The 20,345-nt window shown below is 40.4% G+C and overlaps 1 protein-coding gene across 1 annotated transcript; it reads right to left on the reverse strand.

Moving 5' to 3' along the window:
* Positions 1-187: 187 nt before the first annotated feature.
* Positions 188-20,142, reverse strand: EIF3B (eukaryotic translation initiation factor 3 subunit B). The gene is made up of 19 exons (XM_030001300.2): positions 19,489-20,142; positions 13,832-14,024; positions 12,366-12,485; positions 12,218-12,275; positions 11,426-11,554; positions 10,195-10,352; positions 9,135-9,266; positions 8,964-9,030; positions 8,356-8,402; positions 7,326-7,536; positions 6,674-6,746; positions 6,063-6,185; positions 5,468-5,546; positions 4,472-4,610; positions 3,711-3,836; positions 3,142-3,219; positions 2,549-2,657; positions 1,903-2,020; positions 188-735 (listed from the first exon to the last, which is right to left on the reverse strand). The coding sequence occupies exons 1-18, from the start codon at positions 20,033-20,035 to the stop codon at positions 1,917-1,919; spliced, it is 2,493 nt and encodes an 830-aa protein (XP_029857160.1). The 5' UTR covers positions 20,036-20,142; the 3' UTR covers positions 188-735; positions 1,903-1,916.
* Between the last annotated feature and the right edge of the window lie 203 nt (positions 20,143-20,345).

The following is a 20,345-nucleotide window of genomic DNA, read 5'->3' on the forward strand; positions in this document are numbered from 1 at the left end:
ATACCATCACTGTAAAAAACAAAACAACCACAGCACAAAACCAGAAGAGCCATGAGGAACTGAGATTAAAAAAAAAATCCAAAGGAACAATACAGTCAATATAGCAAACACACACTTATTACTGTGGAATGTTTGACTTTCATCATTGAGGGAAACATTCCCTACAAACAACGCGTAGCCAGCCTGGTTTTAGTATAGGTCTGCTTTTATTTCCATATTCAGCTCTTTGAGGGAGGCATCCTTTCACAATCTGAAAGGAGGAGGATATAGCCCACTGTAGTGCTGCTTCAGCACACTAAAACACATCATACGAAAAATGGTTCTGTTGACTTTTCCCCAAACAAAATGAACACCTGTCCATGCACTCGGGACATAGAAAGAGTCCTGAAACAGAAACATTGTGTGTGTAAGACAGAGGTGCACTGATGAATCTCACCTCACCAGCAATAGTCAAAAAATGCCAGTTGGCAAGTACTGTATGGGAGTCAGGAAGTAAATACCAGTAGTAGTGGATTTAAGAAGAAAAAAAAAAAAGAAGAAAAATTTAAAAGCAGCGCCTTTCCAGTATCTCACTGCAACAGGCAGCAAGACTTAAAGGCACTACAATGTGTCAGAATGGAGAAAATCTGGTGCATCCACCCTTCCAGAGTGCAAGAATATGGATTAAAAATTCCGAAGTTGATGTAGGCTTTCTGAAAATGAACAAACTTCTTTTCAGCACAAGATATGGTGGTGCTGCAGAAAAGGAAAAAAAGAGGTGAGTTAGTTACTGTGCTTTTATACAAACAGCTCAACCTCACCACAGATGCTAGCTGGTGAAAGGCTACATAAGCATGTTTCACCTGTTCTTAAACTGATGTTTGTTTAAATCCATACACTAAGGAGCTTCTCTCCTTCTTCCTTCCGTAAAAGGATCTCCCATGTATGGGACACAGATAAGCCAGATCCAAATATATTCAAAGGTATTAAGGCTATTAATTTTCTACAGGTTCAAGAGGTATACTGTTCATATTTTACTTGAACTCCTCAGGTATCTGGAGGCTAAAGAGCTGCAGGGTGACTTACAGCTGCAAAAGGCACACTTCCAGTCTCCCCTTCCTCTTCCTTAAGTGAAGTCCTAAATATGATAGAGCAGGAACACATTCCAGATTTTAAGTCCTATGGGAGTGCCTTCACTATTAAAATATCTTTTCCCTCCTCAATACAACATCAAGCTCCCTAAAAGACATTTCCTACAACAGGGGCTGAAAGTAGCCTCTCTTTTCAACATATAAATATGTAATAGGAATTAACAAAAAGGAACTGGGAAAAGCACTGGATTAAAAAAAAAGATTTCAACGAGCAGTGACAGTCAGTACACAAGAATCTGCTACCACCTGAATTCTACCCAACTTTTCTAGAAAATGATAGCAGAGTTCATGTGGATATTTAAACATCTACTCAAAAGTTTTAGTTTTATCAGTCCACAATCAACTTGCTGTATAATCTTTAGTACAGTACTTAAACTCTGTTCAGCCTTGAACTAACAGGCAATTCTTCCAAAAGGCAAAATTTCTATCTTATACTAACTACAATTCCTCCTACTGACAGAACTTAAGAGAGTGGGCAATATGCTGTGTTTAGAAGTTGACCCTGACTCTGTTGTGGGTTTGATCGCTCTGGCAAGACAGGACATACACAGTATTCTGCTCAGTACAACTCATAAATCTGACCATCTGCGATTACTTTAAAAAAAAAAAAAAAAGGTTTTGTACCATCTAGCCACAAAGAAAACATAAACCAACTCAGAGAACAACACATTCACTCATGCAACAAACAGATCTAACTTGCTCAAGCAAATTAGTGAAACAATAGCAATAGCTGACAGAAAGTTTCTCTCTACTGAGAGGTATGCCATCTTACCACAGTTTTGTTAATTACTCTGGTTCAGCAAGGGTAATAATTTCTTCATTGATAAAAAATTCAACAGTCTCCTCCTCCCAGTCATCAACATTGCTGTCCAGCTCATCTGTGTCTACCCCTGGAATGGAGAAAACATTAACACTGAATGCATCAAACAATGCAGCAATGGAAAGATTTCTGCTCTTGGCAGAAACTGTCCTTAAACCAGCAGTGAAATAAGAGGTATTTGGTGCTTTAAAACGTAAGAAGTACATGCTAAATTCATTAAATGACAACCAAGGCATTTCTGTCTCCCACCACAGGGCTTCTGTGGATTTTTTGGTTAAATGCAACACCCAAATCTCTTCACAGTCTTATCCCAAGGTCAAGCCAATGCTTGCCTTGAAACGTAAAGAGGTGAGGTAAAACACAGATACCAAAATCTGGCACCCAACAATATTTGACCTTTCTCCCATAGGAAAAAAAAAAAAAAAATTCCTGTTGCAATTCAGGATAAAAAGTATAAATAACCTTCAGAGAACAAGGGACTAGCTTTGGCAGGAAATGGAGGGAGAGAAGTGGATGAATCCCCAGAACAGTGTAGTTATTTGCTAAGAAGCAGCAGTTATCTAGCAGCAAGTCTTTACAAGTACTATGTGTGGCTTACCTCCTCGAAGCTCTAAACGCTCATTCCTCTGCTCCATGTACAACTCTTGTGCCATCTTGCGGTACTTTCTGAACTCTTCCATCATTGTACGTCTCCTCTCCACTAGCTCCTGTGGAGGCAGGAAGAGGTCATTACACCTCCCCAATAAATCAAATTCACATGTGATGCATTTGTTAGCAAGCCAAATTTTTTTCTCATGAACATACTTTCTACTGACTTAAACAAAAGAAGAAGGATCTCTTATGTAATCAAAAAGCTGTTTTGGTGATTTTTTTTTTTTTTTTTTTTAAATTTAAAGAGCTTTTCTTAATTTAAAGACTGGCTAATGCAGCAACTCACTAAGAACTCCAAAATTTTACGACCTTTACTTAATGAGGTAACACCAGTGCCTCTCCAGATTCATTACTGTTTAACCTGACAGTTTAGTAGCATCTGCCTGAACCACCTACTGGAACTAACTCTAACCATCTGGAGTCAAATGAACACAGATGTTTGTTATAAAAGAAATTTAACTTACATATCACCATTACAGAATAACTAAGGACAGATTACAAGAGTTTTGTCTACATTATTATATTCTAAAAGCATCTTGCCTTTGAGGCTTTGGACTGGCTCAGGCGATCCTTCTGCTCAAATATCTTGGAGTATTTCTTCAGGTCCTTCTTAATTTGCTGTAAAACAGGGAATTTTATTTCAACTGGGATATCAGACTAGCAATCACAACCACCATATTCTCTAAGAACTCCTTTGGTAGGCTTAAGCAGGCTATGCATTTTTTAAAAACCTCTCTCCTAGGCAATTTCCCTTTGCTGTAATTCTGTTTGTTCTTCCTGGCTTACAAATCATGTAAATGCTTCTGTACACGTGCAATTAGTGAAGTCTGGAAAGCTAAATTCAATTTTGTTATTCTTTATACCCTTTCACTGTACCCTAACTCTAAGAACAACTAATCATTTCTATTCTGAGCTTAAAGAACACTTAATATTTACAGTCACTCCCAGAAGCGAGGTCCCCTACAGCAATGTTTTCTCACAAATTCAGGGCAAAAGGCAGTTGCATAACTCTGTAACAGTTCAAGCCTCATCCTCAAGAAGAGGGAGTAAACCAAATGTGCTTATACACCAAATCAACGTCAGCAGAAAGAGTCAGTGGAATACACTACCTTTATCTGATCCTCACTGAGCAAGGTAGTTGGTCGTGGTCTCCAGAGAAGCTGACAGAACCTGTCTTTATTGTTTTTCTGAAGCAAACGGCCTTGGAAGGTCCATAACCAATATGCATTGTCCACCTGGAAGAGCAGTGCACCATCTCAGTCAAGATAAGTTACAACTTAACACTATAGTCCTCACTCCATGTCCTAAGGGTCTTTTTTATAAAATCAGCACAATTAGTTAACAGAACCAGGGTGCTCTTTTTGTTAGCATCTTCCTTGCACAAGTCAATTTCCTCAGCAAAGTATTTGTTCCACTGAAGCTTTGCAAGAAATTACCTTCTGGAGTATTGCAACAGTCTGAAACTAATCCAGCCTTCCTATCATATTCTTAAGTCTCAGATTCTGTACTTGTACAGGAGAGGATTACAGTGCAGTGGCTGGAACCATGCAGAAGTAATGATAGGTACAATAAATCCTGCTGTTCTGTGTAGACCACAAGGAGATCAAGTTTCAAACCGCTAAAGACGTAATGAAAATTCAGAAAAAGGACACTCAGTTTAGACTCATGAATTGCCCTTCCAGAACTTATTTTGGACAACCGGTGAAGCTAATGGCCCAAATATATACTGATGTTCAGAAATTAACATGTAAAACTATGGTGCAGGTTTTAAGTCATATGATCAGCAACAGGTGTCCATTTTCTCTTCCTAACCAATAGCCCTTTCCAATACCTCTGGAAGAGAGAAAAAAAAAAAAGAAAGCACTAGTACCTTGTGGCTCCACCAAGACACAGAAGTCACGATATATCTGCCTGTAGGATCCCATTCCACATCTGAAGCTGTATAGTGTTCGGCAATATTCATCATGGTGCAGTCAGATGTATCGACAAATGCTAAGGCACCATTCATGCTACAAAGGCAAGACAAGACAGGTTGTTTCACACACCAGTATAGACTGTTTCTTTAGAAGCATTTCACAAGCTGCACCTTTACAACTCCTCACTACAAAGATAAATTTTCACAGCAACCAATAGAGAGGCTCATCCCAGTCTCTGTGGCTAGAAAGCAATGCAATGAATAAAAACAAAAATCCGAGTAAGAATGACACTTTTGTTTCTATGTTCAGTGACCTCTAACCCATTTTATTTCTGTTCTTAAAGTCACAGTGAAAACATACTATAGGCAAGTTACAGCCAAAGTTTAACACTCTTATGCTTAGACATATTTAAATAGTGAAGACAACATTAAAGAAAAAAAAAAATATTTCTAAGATGAACAGCAGCGCTCATCTGAAAGCATGTAAAGGCAAGTACTACTCAACTGGTTAATAAAAATAATTTTCACTTGCTCTAATTTGTAAAAGTTATCAGGAAAGTTTCACAACAGCTTTGTCATTAAGAGGTATGGCCGATGAAGAGACACAAGGATATGACTACAACAAATGCCTTGTAAGAGCCACATGCACAGTTCCAACTGGATTAGTTGAGTCAGTATTTAAAACAGCTGAAAAGTGTTTCTAAATATCCACTTTTCTGTTGAAAAATGCATTCTTCATTTGATGTGGCAAAAATAGCAAGTAAAAGTTACAAAGGACTGAGATACAATTTCATGATGTATCTCTTCTTTTCCCTTGCTTTTAGATGGCTGTATCAGAATTACACAGTAATGCAACATTCATGGAGATACCAAACACTTCTTGATGAGATACTCTAGTCCTTTTTCCTCCTTAAAATTAATATGGTGTTCAGTAACCCATGCAATGCTCACCTTCTGAGGCCAGCCAATACTACAAATTGCCCTTGAGGACTCCAGAATATCGTGTTTGCCTGCTGTTTGTCAAACGTTTCTGAAAAGAAACAAGACAAATTCAGAAAAACATCTCAATCCAATGCCATCAGTTAGCTTACGAGCAGTCAACTCCATCCACTCCTCAAAAGACATTTATGAACTCCGCAAGCAAGTCCTGACAACAGCCCTTAGCTCTACACTTCTAAAGACAAAACGCAGTAGTACCAGAACATTCAAAGCTAGCAGAAGGAAGAGAAGGAGATCAGAAGACAGAGCCAACTTGGGAATAAATTTTATCTGAGGTGAGCCAAGTCTGTGCTATTGCCTCACATGAACTTCCCAAGGCCACAAAATTATTCTGGCTTGTAGGCCTTTTAGTCCCAGACCCTGGACCGATTCAAAGTGAAAACAGTTTAGCTGTCACCAGAAAGTCAGATTTCTAGAACACAATATCAGGCATAGCAACTATTGCCATACTGTCCACCACAAACAGCCACAGTTTTGAGTTTATTGCATCTATTGCCATGCAAAATGCTTAGTATCTGCACTTTTCACTTGTTTCTCAGTCACTTACTTATGAGTTCTATTTTCCCATTGTTTTTAACATGGTAAAAAGAAACTGAAATTCGTGGAGTTTCTCCATGCAACACAGCAAACTTGCTTCCATTTGGTTCCCAAGCAAAGGCTATGATGCTTTCTGTAACAAAAAAAAGGGGCCAAAACTCTGTCAAAAGACAATACAAAGCTTTGATTTCAAGCAGTTACCAAAAGAAAACCAAGATGCTGAAGAGAGGCAACCCATCAGTTAACAGACTTTGCTATATAGACTATCTTTCAAAACAGGTTCATAAGGCACATGCAGGGAGTTACGGGAAGTGTTTCAGTCAAATGATAGCTCCAGTCTCCCACCTTCTACAAAATACACTCATATTATCAGCCCTGCCACCTTTATTAATAACAGATTTTCAGTTCCATCATTTTTCAAGTCAGTCACAAGCATGAATAGCAACACAAGTTTTGATTTCTCATTTTTACATGAGGCACCCTGTGACATGAATACTGTAGCTCCTATGAAAAGGAGTTAACTTCCTAATTACGTCACATGTTGACAGGAATTTCTAAGAAACATGCAAGTGTCTAGTCAAAAAAGTTAAAGATCAAAAGTATGGAAATACTTGGCATTACCTTTCATTTCCACCACATCCACTGGCACCTGTTTCTCTCTCATTCGGAATATTTCAAAGTTGGTCACTACTCCCTGTAAAGGCCAAGATCAGCTCATTATGCAGCACAGAAGCAGTAGAGCAAATAATTTTATCGCTAGGCATAGAAAGACAACTATACAATTAGCCTGTCAGGATGCAGGATGAGAGAGTCAAGATTTATTTCTTTAATGAGAGCACATAAATACAGTATGGCTCATTACCAAACACATTCTAAATTTTTCTGTCTGATAAAGAGTAACTGAAGAATTGTACAAAAGCATTTGTTTCTTTTCAGACTGTTATGAAGTTTAATTAAGACAGATAAACAGATGGCACATTGTGCAGCACGACCTATGGGTTGTTCAACAGCTCCTTAAGAGGGAGTAGGAAAAGAGATGAGGCATATAGCTCTCATCCAAGTCTAAGAGGCCACTGAAGTCAAAGCAAAGCTTGGATGCAAACATTACATACGTTTTGCTCTCCACAGGCCTCAAAATTCAAATGGAAAAATGAAAAACAGCTTTGACATCATATAATTTACACTGTCTATATTAAAAGACAGCACAGTCAGAAAATGAGGTGTCAGCATGAGATAGAACCAAATTTTATGAATATAATCAGAATCCACATACCTGTGTGCCTTTGGGAGTCCTGTCTACCTTCACACACAGGTAATCCCCGTTCTTCTGCCAGTGTAGTTTACAATCTACGACATTGAACAAATTCCGCACACGAATTTCTTGTCTAGAAGGCAGCTGCATCAAAGTCACTCTTGCTGGGATGTCTTTATCCTCAGGCACCCAGAAAGCAATTATGTTACCACCTGGAGACCATGAGAAGTCTCTACAGGAAGAAAGTTAAAAATATGCCATTTTAATTTTTAATTAGAGATACTACAAGCAGAAACAATTTTCATCATTGTATCTGAAATGCTGCAGACAAGTAACAACTCTCACTAATAAAGACAGATACAGACAAGCAACCAAGGACAATTAATAACCTTACACATATCACACCAAAACAGTTTTTTAAATTGCTATTTAAACTTGCTATATGACCAATGTTATCAACACAGTACACTTCACTAAAGAGGAGGGGTTACACCCAGCGTAACCGCCAAAGATATAAGAAACAGGTCGATTAAACCAATGAGCAAAAAAACCCTATTAAATTACACTGGAGACAATCTTCTTGCACCTGGGTACACTTAATTTTCTTGTTGCTTTACAGAGAGGTACTTCAAAAACTCTCACAGGAATCAGTGTCTATTGTGCAGGCACACACAAAACCAAACCCGTTCCTTGCCAACAGGCAGTATACAGCACACTGTTTTAAGCCAGCATACAAATCTTGTTAGGGAGATATTCCCTAACAAACTGCATTCCACTTTGCTTTGTAGACAAGGAACAGGACTCCTAAACTAGACCCTGGATTAAGCAGTATCACAAAGAGGATTTCAAAGCATGCAAGCTGTCAGCTGTGGACATCAATAAATGGAGAATTTTCCATTCCTTTTTGCCAGTTTGTCTAATTTGACCACTTCAGCATATGAGGCCATTTGCTCTAGTCAACAGTCTAAAGATTCCTCTCACCATAACAAAGCCCCAGCCATAAGGATTCCAACTAAAGAGAGCAGTTATCTTTACAAAGGAATAGACTCACCTTATCCCTGTGATTTTCAAGCTTTTCTTGTCCAACAAACCCATAGACTAAAAGAAGAGAAAGGAGTGAATTTCCAGGTTAGTAACATTCTTATATTTACACATGCACCTTCTACTCTATTAGAGCACATAAACTAGGAAATTGTGTACAGTTGCCAGAGATCCTGTATCCCTATCTTTTATTATGAACATACGTATACCACAATTACAAGTAAAATAAAAATTGCCGTACAGAATTAATGAGTACAGCAGCCTGAATGATAATGAAAAAGCAAAAAGCACTAGATTAGGCTGCAATTTATAGTGTGTTTTGGGTACTTTGGAACTCACCTGCTACTGAGAGCTGGGAGGCATCATATAACCTTGATCCTATTGACTCTTATAAGTAGTATATTGAGCTGTCTAGTCCTTCCAGAAGTGTGGTGTGAAATTTACTGTGAAACTCAGCTAAAGTTTTTCACCCAGGAAAGAACAAGACAAGAGCAAACAGATTTCTCCCCTTTTAAGCCCAGCTCTAGAGTGTATTATTAAAATGTAGCCTTTAAAACTTATACCATGGGAAAGACTGACATTGTAATAAATGTTATGCAAAAAAAGGCAAGAACTTACAGGTGTTTCATAGATGCTGAGGGTATCTGAAGTCATTCTAGCAAAGAATTTACCATCATGACTCCATCTAAGCAAATAAAAATTAAAAAAGAGTATTAAATAGGAACTGCCTTTTTATTAAACAAAGTCTGGGACTACTTCTCTCTACTCTAATTTTGTTTCTCAACCTACTTAAAAATAGGCCAGTGAGCTGAGTTTTCACAGTGGAATCCTCGCTTCTTTTGCCCAGTCAGAATATCCCAGATGATAATAGCCTGAGGGTCATCCTGCGTGTCCATCAAAGGGCTGAAGGTCACTAAATACCTACAAAAGAAATAATCAAGTTCACTGTCAAAACTTCATCTAATAGGTAAGTACAAGCAGGCTTTCATCCAAGTAATATTTCAATACAATGCACTTTCAAACAGCAGTTTCTCTAATGGGATTTTTTGGAAAGAAGGGAAAAATAAGAACAGTACAATGAAGGGGGAGAAAGCTTCCAAGACACAGTATTTCCCTGGCATCCCTCTGCCTGAAAAGACTTGAGATTTATGTGCAAGTCTTCCCATATTGGTGTTACAAGTGAGGGCCAACAGCCAAATACACTGTTACCTACTATATAGCTTTGCCACAAGAACATCATTGGTTTCGAACTGAATATAAATCCATTGACCGTAGCCAACCTGAACTATAGGTATGCTAGACTTCTGCATTTAAAGATAAATAATCTCTTTTTAATACAATAAAACATAAAACCTTACCACTTCCAAATATGTTACTTGAAAACTGGCAAAACAAGATGCATCTCAGTCCTGAAATTATTTTAGTCTTCTCTAAAGAGCTCCTTAACGTTAAAGAAAGCTTAAGGGATTCATTTCAGTACTACAGATTTGGAGGATGCTACTCAACTGAAACTTTTCAGAGAACTAGAAATCTAACACTACAGACATCTCATCCAACTAAAGAGGAAAAAGTATGGTCCTCTCCCTTGGGATAACAACATCTTTGAGGAAACTTGTCAGCTTAGTTTTTTAGACCAATTATTCCAGATTATGTTAAGTATCATCCTGAAGTCAAAAAGTCAGGCAGAGTTTCACTCATTCTAAGAAGGATTTATGCATGAAAAGCAGTACTTCCAAAAGCAAAGGAGAACAGAAGACCCCAACCACATGAGATTTGAAAGCACAGCAGCCAGAATGCCTGTGCTTCATGCTTTTGATCCCTTAGCCCAAACCAATGCCATACTCCATACCTTTCACAGGGTGAGAAGTCAATAAGCTGCACTCCCTGGTGACTAAACCTTTGAATCTGCTTGAACTTCTCTCCACCCCAAAGTGCGATGCCTCTCTGGTGGAACGTAGCCAAGTAGGTACCCTTTGGGGACCAACGTACATAGGTTTCTGTCCACCGCTAGATTTAAAAAAACAAACAAACAAACAAACAAACAAAAAAGTACACACAAAGGTTTAATTTCATGCAGGATTCCTAAAGGGGAAAGAATTAATGTGTGGCTTGTAGCATCACATTTCGCCAATCTATTTACTAAGTGAAGATCTCAGAATTAGTGATATCTTGGACTAGCTGTGGAGTTTAATTTCATGCACATATTGCATAGTACTTATTCTTCAGGTTGAAAACTGTCAATTGAGACCTTTTCAACTTACAGATCAGCAAAAAAATTTTCAAGGTACAGTGACAACCTTTGTATAGTAAACAATTAAACCCACCTAACAGGGTCGGGTTTCCTTGTTGCCTTTCAGCCCTGGTAAGAACATACTCAGAAGTAAGGGCAAGTATTTCATATTTCTTAACAACAATACAGCTCTTAACCTTCACCTAAGTTAGAGAGGTTTCAACAATATAGACCACAGCCAGTGACCATGGTGATGAGGAAAATTACTCATCATTCCAGAGCCAACTTCTTTCTACTGTAATGCATCATGGTTATTAAAGAAAATGCTTCTGGGTACCAACAGTTCTCAGCAAGTCAACTGCCTGCAGCAGACAGGCACACTAACTCTCCCTTTTATGTGCTATTACCAAACCAGCTATTCCTCTTTAGCACCTCTGCAGTCAGCAAAAAAGCAAGAAGTGATCAGAAGCAGCATACTTAAGCACATACTCAGCTCTAATGAACAGTACTCCTCAAACTCTGACTTTGCATTTTCATGTCTTTTTGAATCGCCTATAATATACAGATGAAGGAAACTAATAGGCATCATGGACCAGTTGGGGAAAAAAAAAAAAAAAAAAAAAAAAAAAGACCACCATAAACAAGTTAGCTCCACATTTGTTTTACCTAAGCAGCTAAGTCTAATTCTAAAGGATGCAATTTCACTACTCCTCTTCAAATGGAAGAAAAAAGTATTTCAGCAATGAGGAAAAAAAATATATTTTTGAAAAAAAATTAAAAACCTGAAATGTCATAAAATGAATGAGACTGACAGTGTATCTGCAATGTACTGCACTTCCAGGACACTCACTGCTCTGTCCTCAATTTGAACAGGTTCCTTGATATCATTCCAAAAAATGGAGGTCCGGTCTCCTGACTCAAAGATCACACTGTACTGATCCCTACAATCAGGATCTTCCAACCAGTATCGGAGATTCCCCTATGAAAAACAGAAGCAAAAAGATTATTAGTGAGTCAATTGCTAAGATGACAAGTTCCCCAAATTAATATCTACCTGGCAGGTGGAAGTCGGTCTTACACAAAGCGTGCAACTTTGGAGACTTACCATTGCAAGCCAGTTTTTAAAGTGAAATTAAATAACTCAAGCTACTGGTTACTGGAGGCTAAGAAAACAGACCATAAAAAGGTGGACCTTCAAGGTGGTTTGATGATGTTTAACACTTCTTGCCTCAAATAACTTAAGGATTTTTTTTTTTTTGTGTTTGTTTTGTTTGGTTTCTTTTTTTAACTATCCCTTCCTCCACAGGACTTTTTACAAAGCTAGTGGTAACAAACACAGAGGTTTGCCTCAAAACATTTAAAAATATAAAAAGATGCTTTCAAAATTCTATTTTGAAATGACTTGTGCAAAATCATTATTTACTCAAGTTTTACCCTATGTGGACCTACTAAGCAGAACCACCAAGTTCTTCCTGTCACTTCATGAGAATGAGAACAAAGGAATAGGAGCACGCAATCACTACTGCTATTTATAACAACGCTATTAACACATCATTTTTATTTTCAGATGGACACTCCAGCAATGAAGTAATGATTTTGTATTATGCTGAATATTCTTTCCACTTTTCAAAAAAATCCTTACCAAATCCTTAAATGGCTGTTTCTCAGGGATTTCCCATTCATCACTGATTGTCATGTACCTGAAAGAGCAATTTGATTGGTTATACTCTGTGCAGGCACTCTTCATTAGAATCCCAAAATCTACAGATACACACAATAGCTGCACTCACTTATCAAAGTCTGTGAAAAGGTTGACTCTGAAAGTGTGCTGTTTATCCAGTTTGTATCCATCTGCATTCTTCACAGCATCCACTGCATGAGACGGAGACATGTACTCCAGAAAGATGTAGCTACAATGAGGGAAGATGAAAGGAGGAAGTCATTGTTTAGACTACATAACAGGCTCATAATAAAAAAGGAATTAAGTAAATAAGTAAAATAAAAAAGAAAAAATGGGGATGAACTAAGAACTCAGTACAGAGCATCTACGAAATAACTTCTTGTCTTGCCCCTAACCAATTAGGGTCAAAAGCAATTAATCTCCATTTTGGCCACAGGCACACATACACTTTTTAGCTGTATGGGCTTGACCTGAATTAAACCGATATCCTTTCTGTAAATGGGCTAGACTAAGTGATGAATGCAAGTTCAATGCAATGCAGAATAACAATGAGAGCTAGTAACAGACAGGTTAAGTATGCAACTCTTTCCAGCTGAATGACAGATCACATTTAGAAATTGTAAATCTTGCCGTCACAGGCATCTCAAAGCACCACTCTTGTTTTTCAATTACATCGAGTAAAATTCAGCTTCCTTCTTGCCACTAATACCATCTAGCTCATAGCCCAGCAGACTTAAAATTAACAGTATCCTGAAGACTGTCGTACCTCAAAGAGAGGCATGAACTCAGAGAAAATAATTTTCTCATGCTGACCTTACAGAACCAACAATCCCTCCACTCAAGAAAACCCACTTTTTTTATGCTTTCTAAACCATGGATTACTCCCAAGCTCAGGAATATATGCTACTCCAACCAGAGTAACAAGACTCATTAAAATGTTGTATTTATCAGATTGATTTTTGCCTGGTTTCTCTCCCTAAAACTTCCTTTCCCTTGCCCTCGCCCTTTGGGCTTGATCATTTCTGGTTAGCTTTCCTCTCAATTTGAGATGCTGCAGTTAACCTGCAACAGGGATCAGAAGCTGGCAAAGGGGAAAAGGGTCTTGGCAAGGGCTCACTGAACTTAAGGAAGTTGGAGTCACTAATGTAAGCATAAGCACTGGCAACCAGAGACAGAATATTGACAGTCCATTTTGCAATAAACAGTACATCCACTGCTACTAAGTTTTTAACTAAAATGGACCTTTAACCTATTTATTAGCCATGGCAGAAGATTAACAAAACCCCCTCATTTAGTACTGCACAGAAATTTTACTTCCAAGCTCAGCTAAACTGCTTCCATAATTAACCCCCCACCCCGTAGCTTAATGAGCTATTAAGCTTCTCAGCTCCCTTGGGAACTTCTGTTTGTCACTGAGACTAGATGTCAGGATTGTACAGACTAAGGTAGAAGAAAGTGATGAGCATGACTATGAGGTCACCATAAAAATTGGCTATAAAGTACTGACACTGATAATCAAGGGTAAGTCAAAGGAGTGTTTCAATCCTATTTCCAGTAGGAGTTATCATGACTTACCCTTTTGTCTTCCCATCTGCTTCTGGATAAAATTCATTGATAATTTTACCAAACTTCGAAAATATTTTATGGATGACATTCTTCAGTTTCTCGAGTCGGTCTGGTCCAACCTGGGGAACATTATCCACGACGATTACTGAGTCAATTCCATCTGCCTCCTGCGGCTGATCTTTCAGCACATCACCAAGTAATTCTGCAAAGAAAAAGTACACAAGAAACTAAGGCACCAGTCTACATCATTAAGGAGGAAGACAGAAAGATGAAAAGAATAGTGATAGCAAGAGAAGAGTAAGACTTCAAATTTCAGGAAATTTCAAGATTCATTTCAGAAATTTGGTAGGGAACGAACATTCTATCAGAGAAACAACTGAAGCGAATACACAATGCTCCAACAGTACTTCCTTGCTAAGAGGCGTGATTACGCAGTTTCTTGACAAACTTCAAGCAGCTAACTCCTGGAGTCTTTCTTAAAGAAATACCTTACATTGAGGAAATCAAATACCTGCACAATTAGCTTGTTTCAGGAGTTGGAACTGGCTCACGAAGTCCTCAAAACTGACGACAGAGCAGACAACTATAAGATTTACTACCCAAGCCCTGACTAGTAGCCTTGCTGAAATTACAACCAGGTGACTTTGATAAAAGAAATGTACAATGTACCTCCCTCCCAAATTACATGAGTTTTAGCATTATTCAAAACTATCTGCCATACTGGAAGCTCTGCATGTCTTAGCATCACTATAATTATGTTTGAGAACTCACACTCCATCTAAACCTTTAATTAAACACAAAAATGAAGGTCTAAGACAAGACACTTAAAGCCATATTTAAGTGTGCTGCAAGTGAAGATGAGCACACACTGTTTCATACTCTGGATATTCTTCAACCATACTAATTCCCCTTTCCTATATAAACTTATAAATTTTGAGGGTACTTGCTGGTGGGATGGTTTGTTCAGTCCCTGCACTGTCAGCTTCAAGCTTCCTTCTACTGGGAAGAGATTGCTTACAACATCGTTGAAGTTTCCCATGCATAGAAGGAAGAACATTCGGAAGGACTGTAACCCTGTCGCTGTGGCTTACATACCACACTGGGATAAAAACAGTTAAAAGGTACAAAGTACACCTATAAGTGGCACACAAAATTAGGAGTTTCAACAACAACGCTGAGTTATTCTTATGTGGTAGGCTTCTAGACATACATTCTGTAGAGCTCTATACATATCTTAAATTTAATCTATTCCTCAAGTCAACTCTATTAGATTATTCCGTATCCACCAACTAAACCCTACTGACAATGTATGAATTTAAACACACTTTTCAAATTAACATTACCCAACTACAGAAATGTACTGATCTGTAGATCCAAGAAGAGTCAGAAAAATTACATCAATGACTCAATCCTCAATGGATTGAACTAAAAGAGCTAAAGACAAGGATATCCAAACAATCTCTCAAATAACTTTAACCTAAGGTTATTTTCAAACCTTTCCAGGAATAAAATCCCTCACTATCCCTAGCTATCCTGTTCAAACATACACTTTAATTCTTGTCTAGATTACTGATCATTTCGCAGTGTAATCAGTCATGCCCCTGCAACTTATTAACATGATTGCATTATTGTATTCTAAAGAAACATCAGTTAGAAGTGGCAGATTATTTGTTTTATTGACATTTTTAGTTTTGTGCACTTAAATGCACCAGAATAGACATTCTGCTAACAAAAAAAGCCAAACGTGCTGAAATAATTGGCAAAGTGTCACACACGCCATATAAATAGGAAAAATATATGTGCATATCTGCAGTAAGTTTTAACCTTATGTAAAAGACCACTATAAAATGCAAGACTAGACAGAAAATAACTGCATGCCACTATACTTCTGAATTAGAATATAAAAATAAAATATGGAGAGTCAGACTATATATAGCATTCACAGATGGGGGGGGGGGCGGGCGGAAATCCAAACCCATGTAGAAACATTTAAAATATGAGAACAAATGAAAAAGTGTGTTAGATGTGTTGATATTTTGAAGACATCTTTACAGAATTTTGCTCGTTTTGGAATTCTAGAAATTATTCTACCCAGAAACAGCACTGGAAAAATCTCTAGCAGTGAAGAAATATGCTTACTTTGAATTTCAAAATACCAAAAAACCTTGACCTTCTATATCTTTAAGCTTCAACAGGTTACTACATGTGAAGCTTTCCATTGATTTTGGGCAATATGCTTTACAGAAGTTTATATGCATAACCAGATGCTATTACCTCCAAGATTATGTAGTACTCACAGAATGTTGGTGTTTGTAGCATTTATTAATCAAAAAGATGCTCTCCGTGTGCATGTAGGAACTACAAATAAAAAGTTAAAAGATGCTAACTTGTACAATAAAAACAAAGACCCAGAAATTGTGAAAACCTACTATTAATGGTAGCAACTAAAGCAAGCTGAAGAGGTTAGAGGAACAATCCTCCACGTTACGTCATTTTACTTACTCTGCACACTTTAGATCATACCCACAAACTTCTCCCATTTATAGCAACTATTTACTAGTTTGTAGCAACTATTCAAAAATGGCCAAGACCACATCTATGCTTCAGAGCAAGTCAAATATTCAGTGAAGAGTGTACAACGCAAAGATTAGCGAAGAGCAGGAGGCCTTGCTTGAAGCGGATGTTTCAGAAGTTAGAAGAGAGCCCTTAGTGGGGAGCAGCAGACTGAAAACTGGGAAAAGAAAAAGTCAAGCACAGGAAAAGTTAAAAAACAAAACAAAACAAAAAAAAAAACAAAACCCACAACCCTGAGTTAACAACAGATATTCTGATAGCACAAAACCATACAGATCACTGAGGATGAGCAAAAAACTTGACAGGAAGACAGAGGTACCAGTCCCAATAAGCACAATCACAGATGATGGTAACTTTAAGAGCATTATTTGGAACAAACAGGTAGTTAAAGAAGTAGAAGAAAAATGGAACATACAGCAAAACACTGAGTTCTTTCAAAAGTACAGCGGTGGGTATCAGGAATCACTCCATAGACAGTATTTTCTACCACGCAGACTAAAGTGGTTTAAGTTACTACCGAAGGTATTTTGGACCACCTTCCCCTGCTCCTTTAACTTTTTGCTGCAAAGTTGAAAGCTGACTCAAACTGTTACAGATCCAGAAGAGTACAACACAGATGAGTGCTGCAAGTTAACCTCCTAGTATATACTGGATCTCAAGATACTCCTTCAGGAGTAAGCCATTCTCCAGGTAGCTGACAATACACTCAAGTTGTGAATAGGTAATCACTTGCCTAGGATTTAGGACACACACAGTGAAGTGTCTGCTATGCCTACAAAAATTGTAAGGATTGAAAGGAGGAATTTACAAATCTGATATTACAGTAAAATAACATGTAAATTTCTTATTTACCCTATAATCCCATATCTTAGATTTTCCCTGCATATAAAATGAAAGCATGTCCCACAAGGACATTTCCACAGAAGTCTACATGCAAAGAAAAAAGAAAAAACCAAAACACACAAGAGGGTAATTTTTTTAGGCTCTATTAGTCATTTTTTCCATAACCATTTCTCACAAAAGACTTCGCAGGCCTGCAGACAAACAAAGGAATGCATATTTAGATTCACGTGCAGGAATGCAACACCCTGTATTGAATCAAAACTGTAACAGATTAAAGACAAATACCTATGTTGTACCCCTCCTCTACCTTAAATTCAAAATTGTGAGCAAAGGAATCTTCAAAGGGCAAGATGCTGGTTTAGCCAGCTCTCATTCCACCACAAAAAAAGCAGGGTGTGGTAGGTACACAGCTATTTTCAGCTGGCAGTATTTTAAGGACCACTATCATTATCTGAACTAAAGCTTCATTGCACCCCTTCTCCTGCTTGAGCTTGGATCAGCTGTTCTGCCATGCCAACACCATTCTGGAAAAAAAAGTTGAACTAATGTATGTGAGATGGTCCAATCCTAAAGCTGGTCCAGCTCAAAGGTGTTCCTGAAGATATAATGTTATCATAAGCACTGAAACAGCCTTCGCTCAGTGACAGTGATGGACTGCCTTTCTCCATGGGAAGTCATCAAGGTAAGGGGAAAGAAATAAGGAAGCTCAAGAAGTAACACAGAGATGGAAAGCCAGACCAGCAAGAGTGACTAAACTTAAACACTGTAATTCAGAGACTAACACTGTATTATTCATACAGCTGAGAAGTTAACCAAATTAATCCTTAACAATAAAATAGGTAAGGATGGAAAATATGCCTAGTTTCTGAATAGACAGAAATGAACATAATAATCCTAGATGTAGACAAAGTGTATCACGTAAACACTTAAGTAAATAAAAAGAATCCAACTGTATACTTGCAGACAATTTTTGCCAAGGACTCTAAGAAACAAATGTACAAGTTCAAAAAACTATACACACTGCTAAATTGAGAATAGCAAATGCTTCCTTAATGCAAGATATTTTTCTGACATTTTATTAAGCTAAACACAGGACTGGAACACTAGAAGGCACATATATCACCTGTATTCCACTGCCAATCAAAACAACTGACTGACTTACAATAACATCCTTTCAGAAAAATTTTTCTAGCTGATACATGTAACGTAAGACCCTACAACATGTAGGATACATTTATATATATAAGAGCCTACAACAGCACATATGCTAGAATAAGTATTAGCAAAATAAGTACTTTTGCTATTCTGAGAATTAAGATGATTTATCTAGAAAAATTTATATGCAAAATATTAAAATAGAATTCTAACTCCTGTATGCCAAAACTAGGTATTCCCATAATTATCGATGCAGCTACACAATGCCTTAGCCATCTTAAGACAGTCAATATCCAATCCTTTTAAAAGAGCCTCAGTTTGAATTTTCAACTACCAGAAGTAATTTTTCTGTATTTTCTTGTCACAAAGTACCTATGTCACATCTTCGTGAGCAGCAACTCTTCTCATACCCGTACTATTTGTCTACGGATTTCACTCTCGATGCGTGGGAAAAAACCAGAACGATGACATCTAGTTTGTAAACATCAGATCAAGAATTTAAAACTTCTGTTTTTACAGTGGAGTTTAACGAACGGAGGCAAACGGAGAGCACGCAAGTTGGTGACTCCGCTCTCTGAGCGCGGCCCCACAGATCGATACCTCAAGCCTGATAGCACATTTGAGAACAGCTGTTAAACAGTACCGTACGGGGCACAGGGAAGCCAGAAGAAGTTTCATTTATAAAACACCGCTGCGATGAAGACGTCTGCTTGGCGACACGAGCAGTCCACCACCACGCCGGAGAGGCCGCCGCGGCAGGCACGGGACGAGCCAGCAGCCGGGCCCACAGCCGCTCGGGCCAGCGGAACGTTTCCCAGCCGAGGACCCGGCTCCCGCCCGCCCCGCTCTCCCGGGAGGGTACGGCCAGGCACCGCTCGCACACAAGGTCCCCCCCGCGCTGCCCGCGGCCGGGGGAGCGGCGGGCTGTACTGCACCAGCCGGCTCGTCCCGGCGCGGCCGCGGCCTCCCCCAGCTCGCCGGGGCCGGCGCCCGCCGCCGGAGCTCTCCCGCCTCCCCGCGGCCCCTCCCTTCCCCTCACGGCCGGCCCGACCAGGCCCAGACGCCGCCGCCCGCTCCCCGCCGCCGGCCCGCACCTTCGTCGGTGATGTCGTCCACGAAGTCCTCGGGGTCGCTGAAGGAAATCTCGTCCTCGGGCTCGACCGGGGCAGCGGGCGCGGCCTCCCCGTTCTCCTGCGCCGCGCCGGGCTCGGCCTCGGGCTCGGCCTCCGACGGCGCCTCGGGCTCGGCCGCCGCCTCCGCCGCCGGCTCGGCCTCGGGCTCGGCCCCGGCCGGCGGCTCGGCCTCGGGCTCCGCCTTATCGGGGCTTTCGCGGCCGGACGGCGGCTGAGGCGAGGACGGCTGAGGCGGCGACGGCTGCTCGGGCTCGGCGGCGGCGGCGGCGGGGGGCTCCTCGGCGGCGGCAGGCGGCGGCGGCTCGGGGGGCCCCGGCAGCGCCTCGGACTCGCCTTCTTCCTCCTGCCCCTCTCCCTCCTCCTCCTCCTCCTCCTCCTCCTCTTCTTCCTCCTGCTGAGGCGGCTCCGCCGGCGGCGGCGGGGGCCCGTCCGTCTGCTCGGGCTCCTCCCCGGGCCCCTGGGCGTCGGGCGGCGCGGCGGCCGCCGGGCTCTCCTCGGTGTCCTGCATGGGGGTCGGTGCGGGGCCGGGCCGGCCGCGCGCTCCCAGCTCGAGCGCGACGGGGAAAGGAGCGGGGGAGGGGCGGGGAGGCTCCTACCGCCGGGCCATGTGCGCCAGGCCCAGCCGGCCTCGCGCGGCGGCGCCTACCAACTGGCGCGGGGCCGGGGGGGGGAGGGTGGTGGGGTGAGGGGGGGGGGGGGGGAATCCCCGCCCCGCCGTAGCTGCTGGCCGCCGCCGCCTTCTCCGCGCTGCGCTCAAGAGGCGGCTGCCGTCCCTTTCGCCGCTCACTCCTCGCTCAAGCGGCGGCGGCTTCCCCTCC

The sequence above is a fragment of the Aquila chrysaetos genome, chromosome 25, assembly GCF_900496995.4.
Source record: "Aquila chrysaetos chrysaetos chromosome 25, bAquChr1.4, whole genome shotgun sequence".
Classification (NCBI taxonomy): domain Eukaryota; kingdom Metazoa; phylum Chordata; class Aves; order Accipitriformes; family Accipitridae; genus Aquila; species Aquila chrysaetos.

Excerpts from the sequence above, each read along its gene's own strand:
- EIF3B (XM_030001300.2), bottom strand. The coding sequence starts at position 20,035 with ATGCAGGACACCGAGGAGAGCCCGGCGGCCGCCGCGCCGCCCGACGCC. Across the intron at positions 12,486-13,831 it reads GCAGATGGGAAGACAAAAGG|CTACATCTTTCTGGAGTACA; the intron begins GTAAGTCATGAT and ends CCCTCATTGTAG. Across the intron at positions 9,031-9,134 it reads GCTCACTGGCCTATTTTTAA|ATGGAGTCATGATGGTAAAT; the intron begins GTAGGTTGAGAA and ends TTATTTGCTTAG.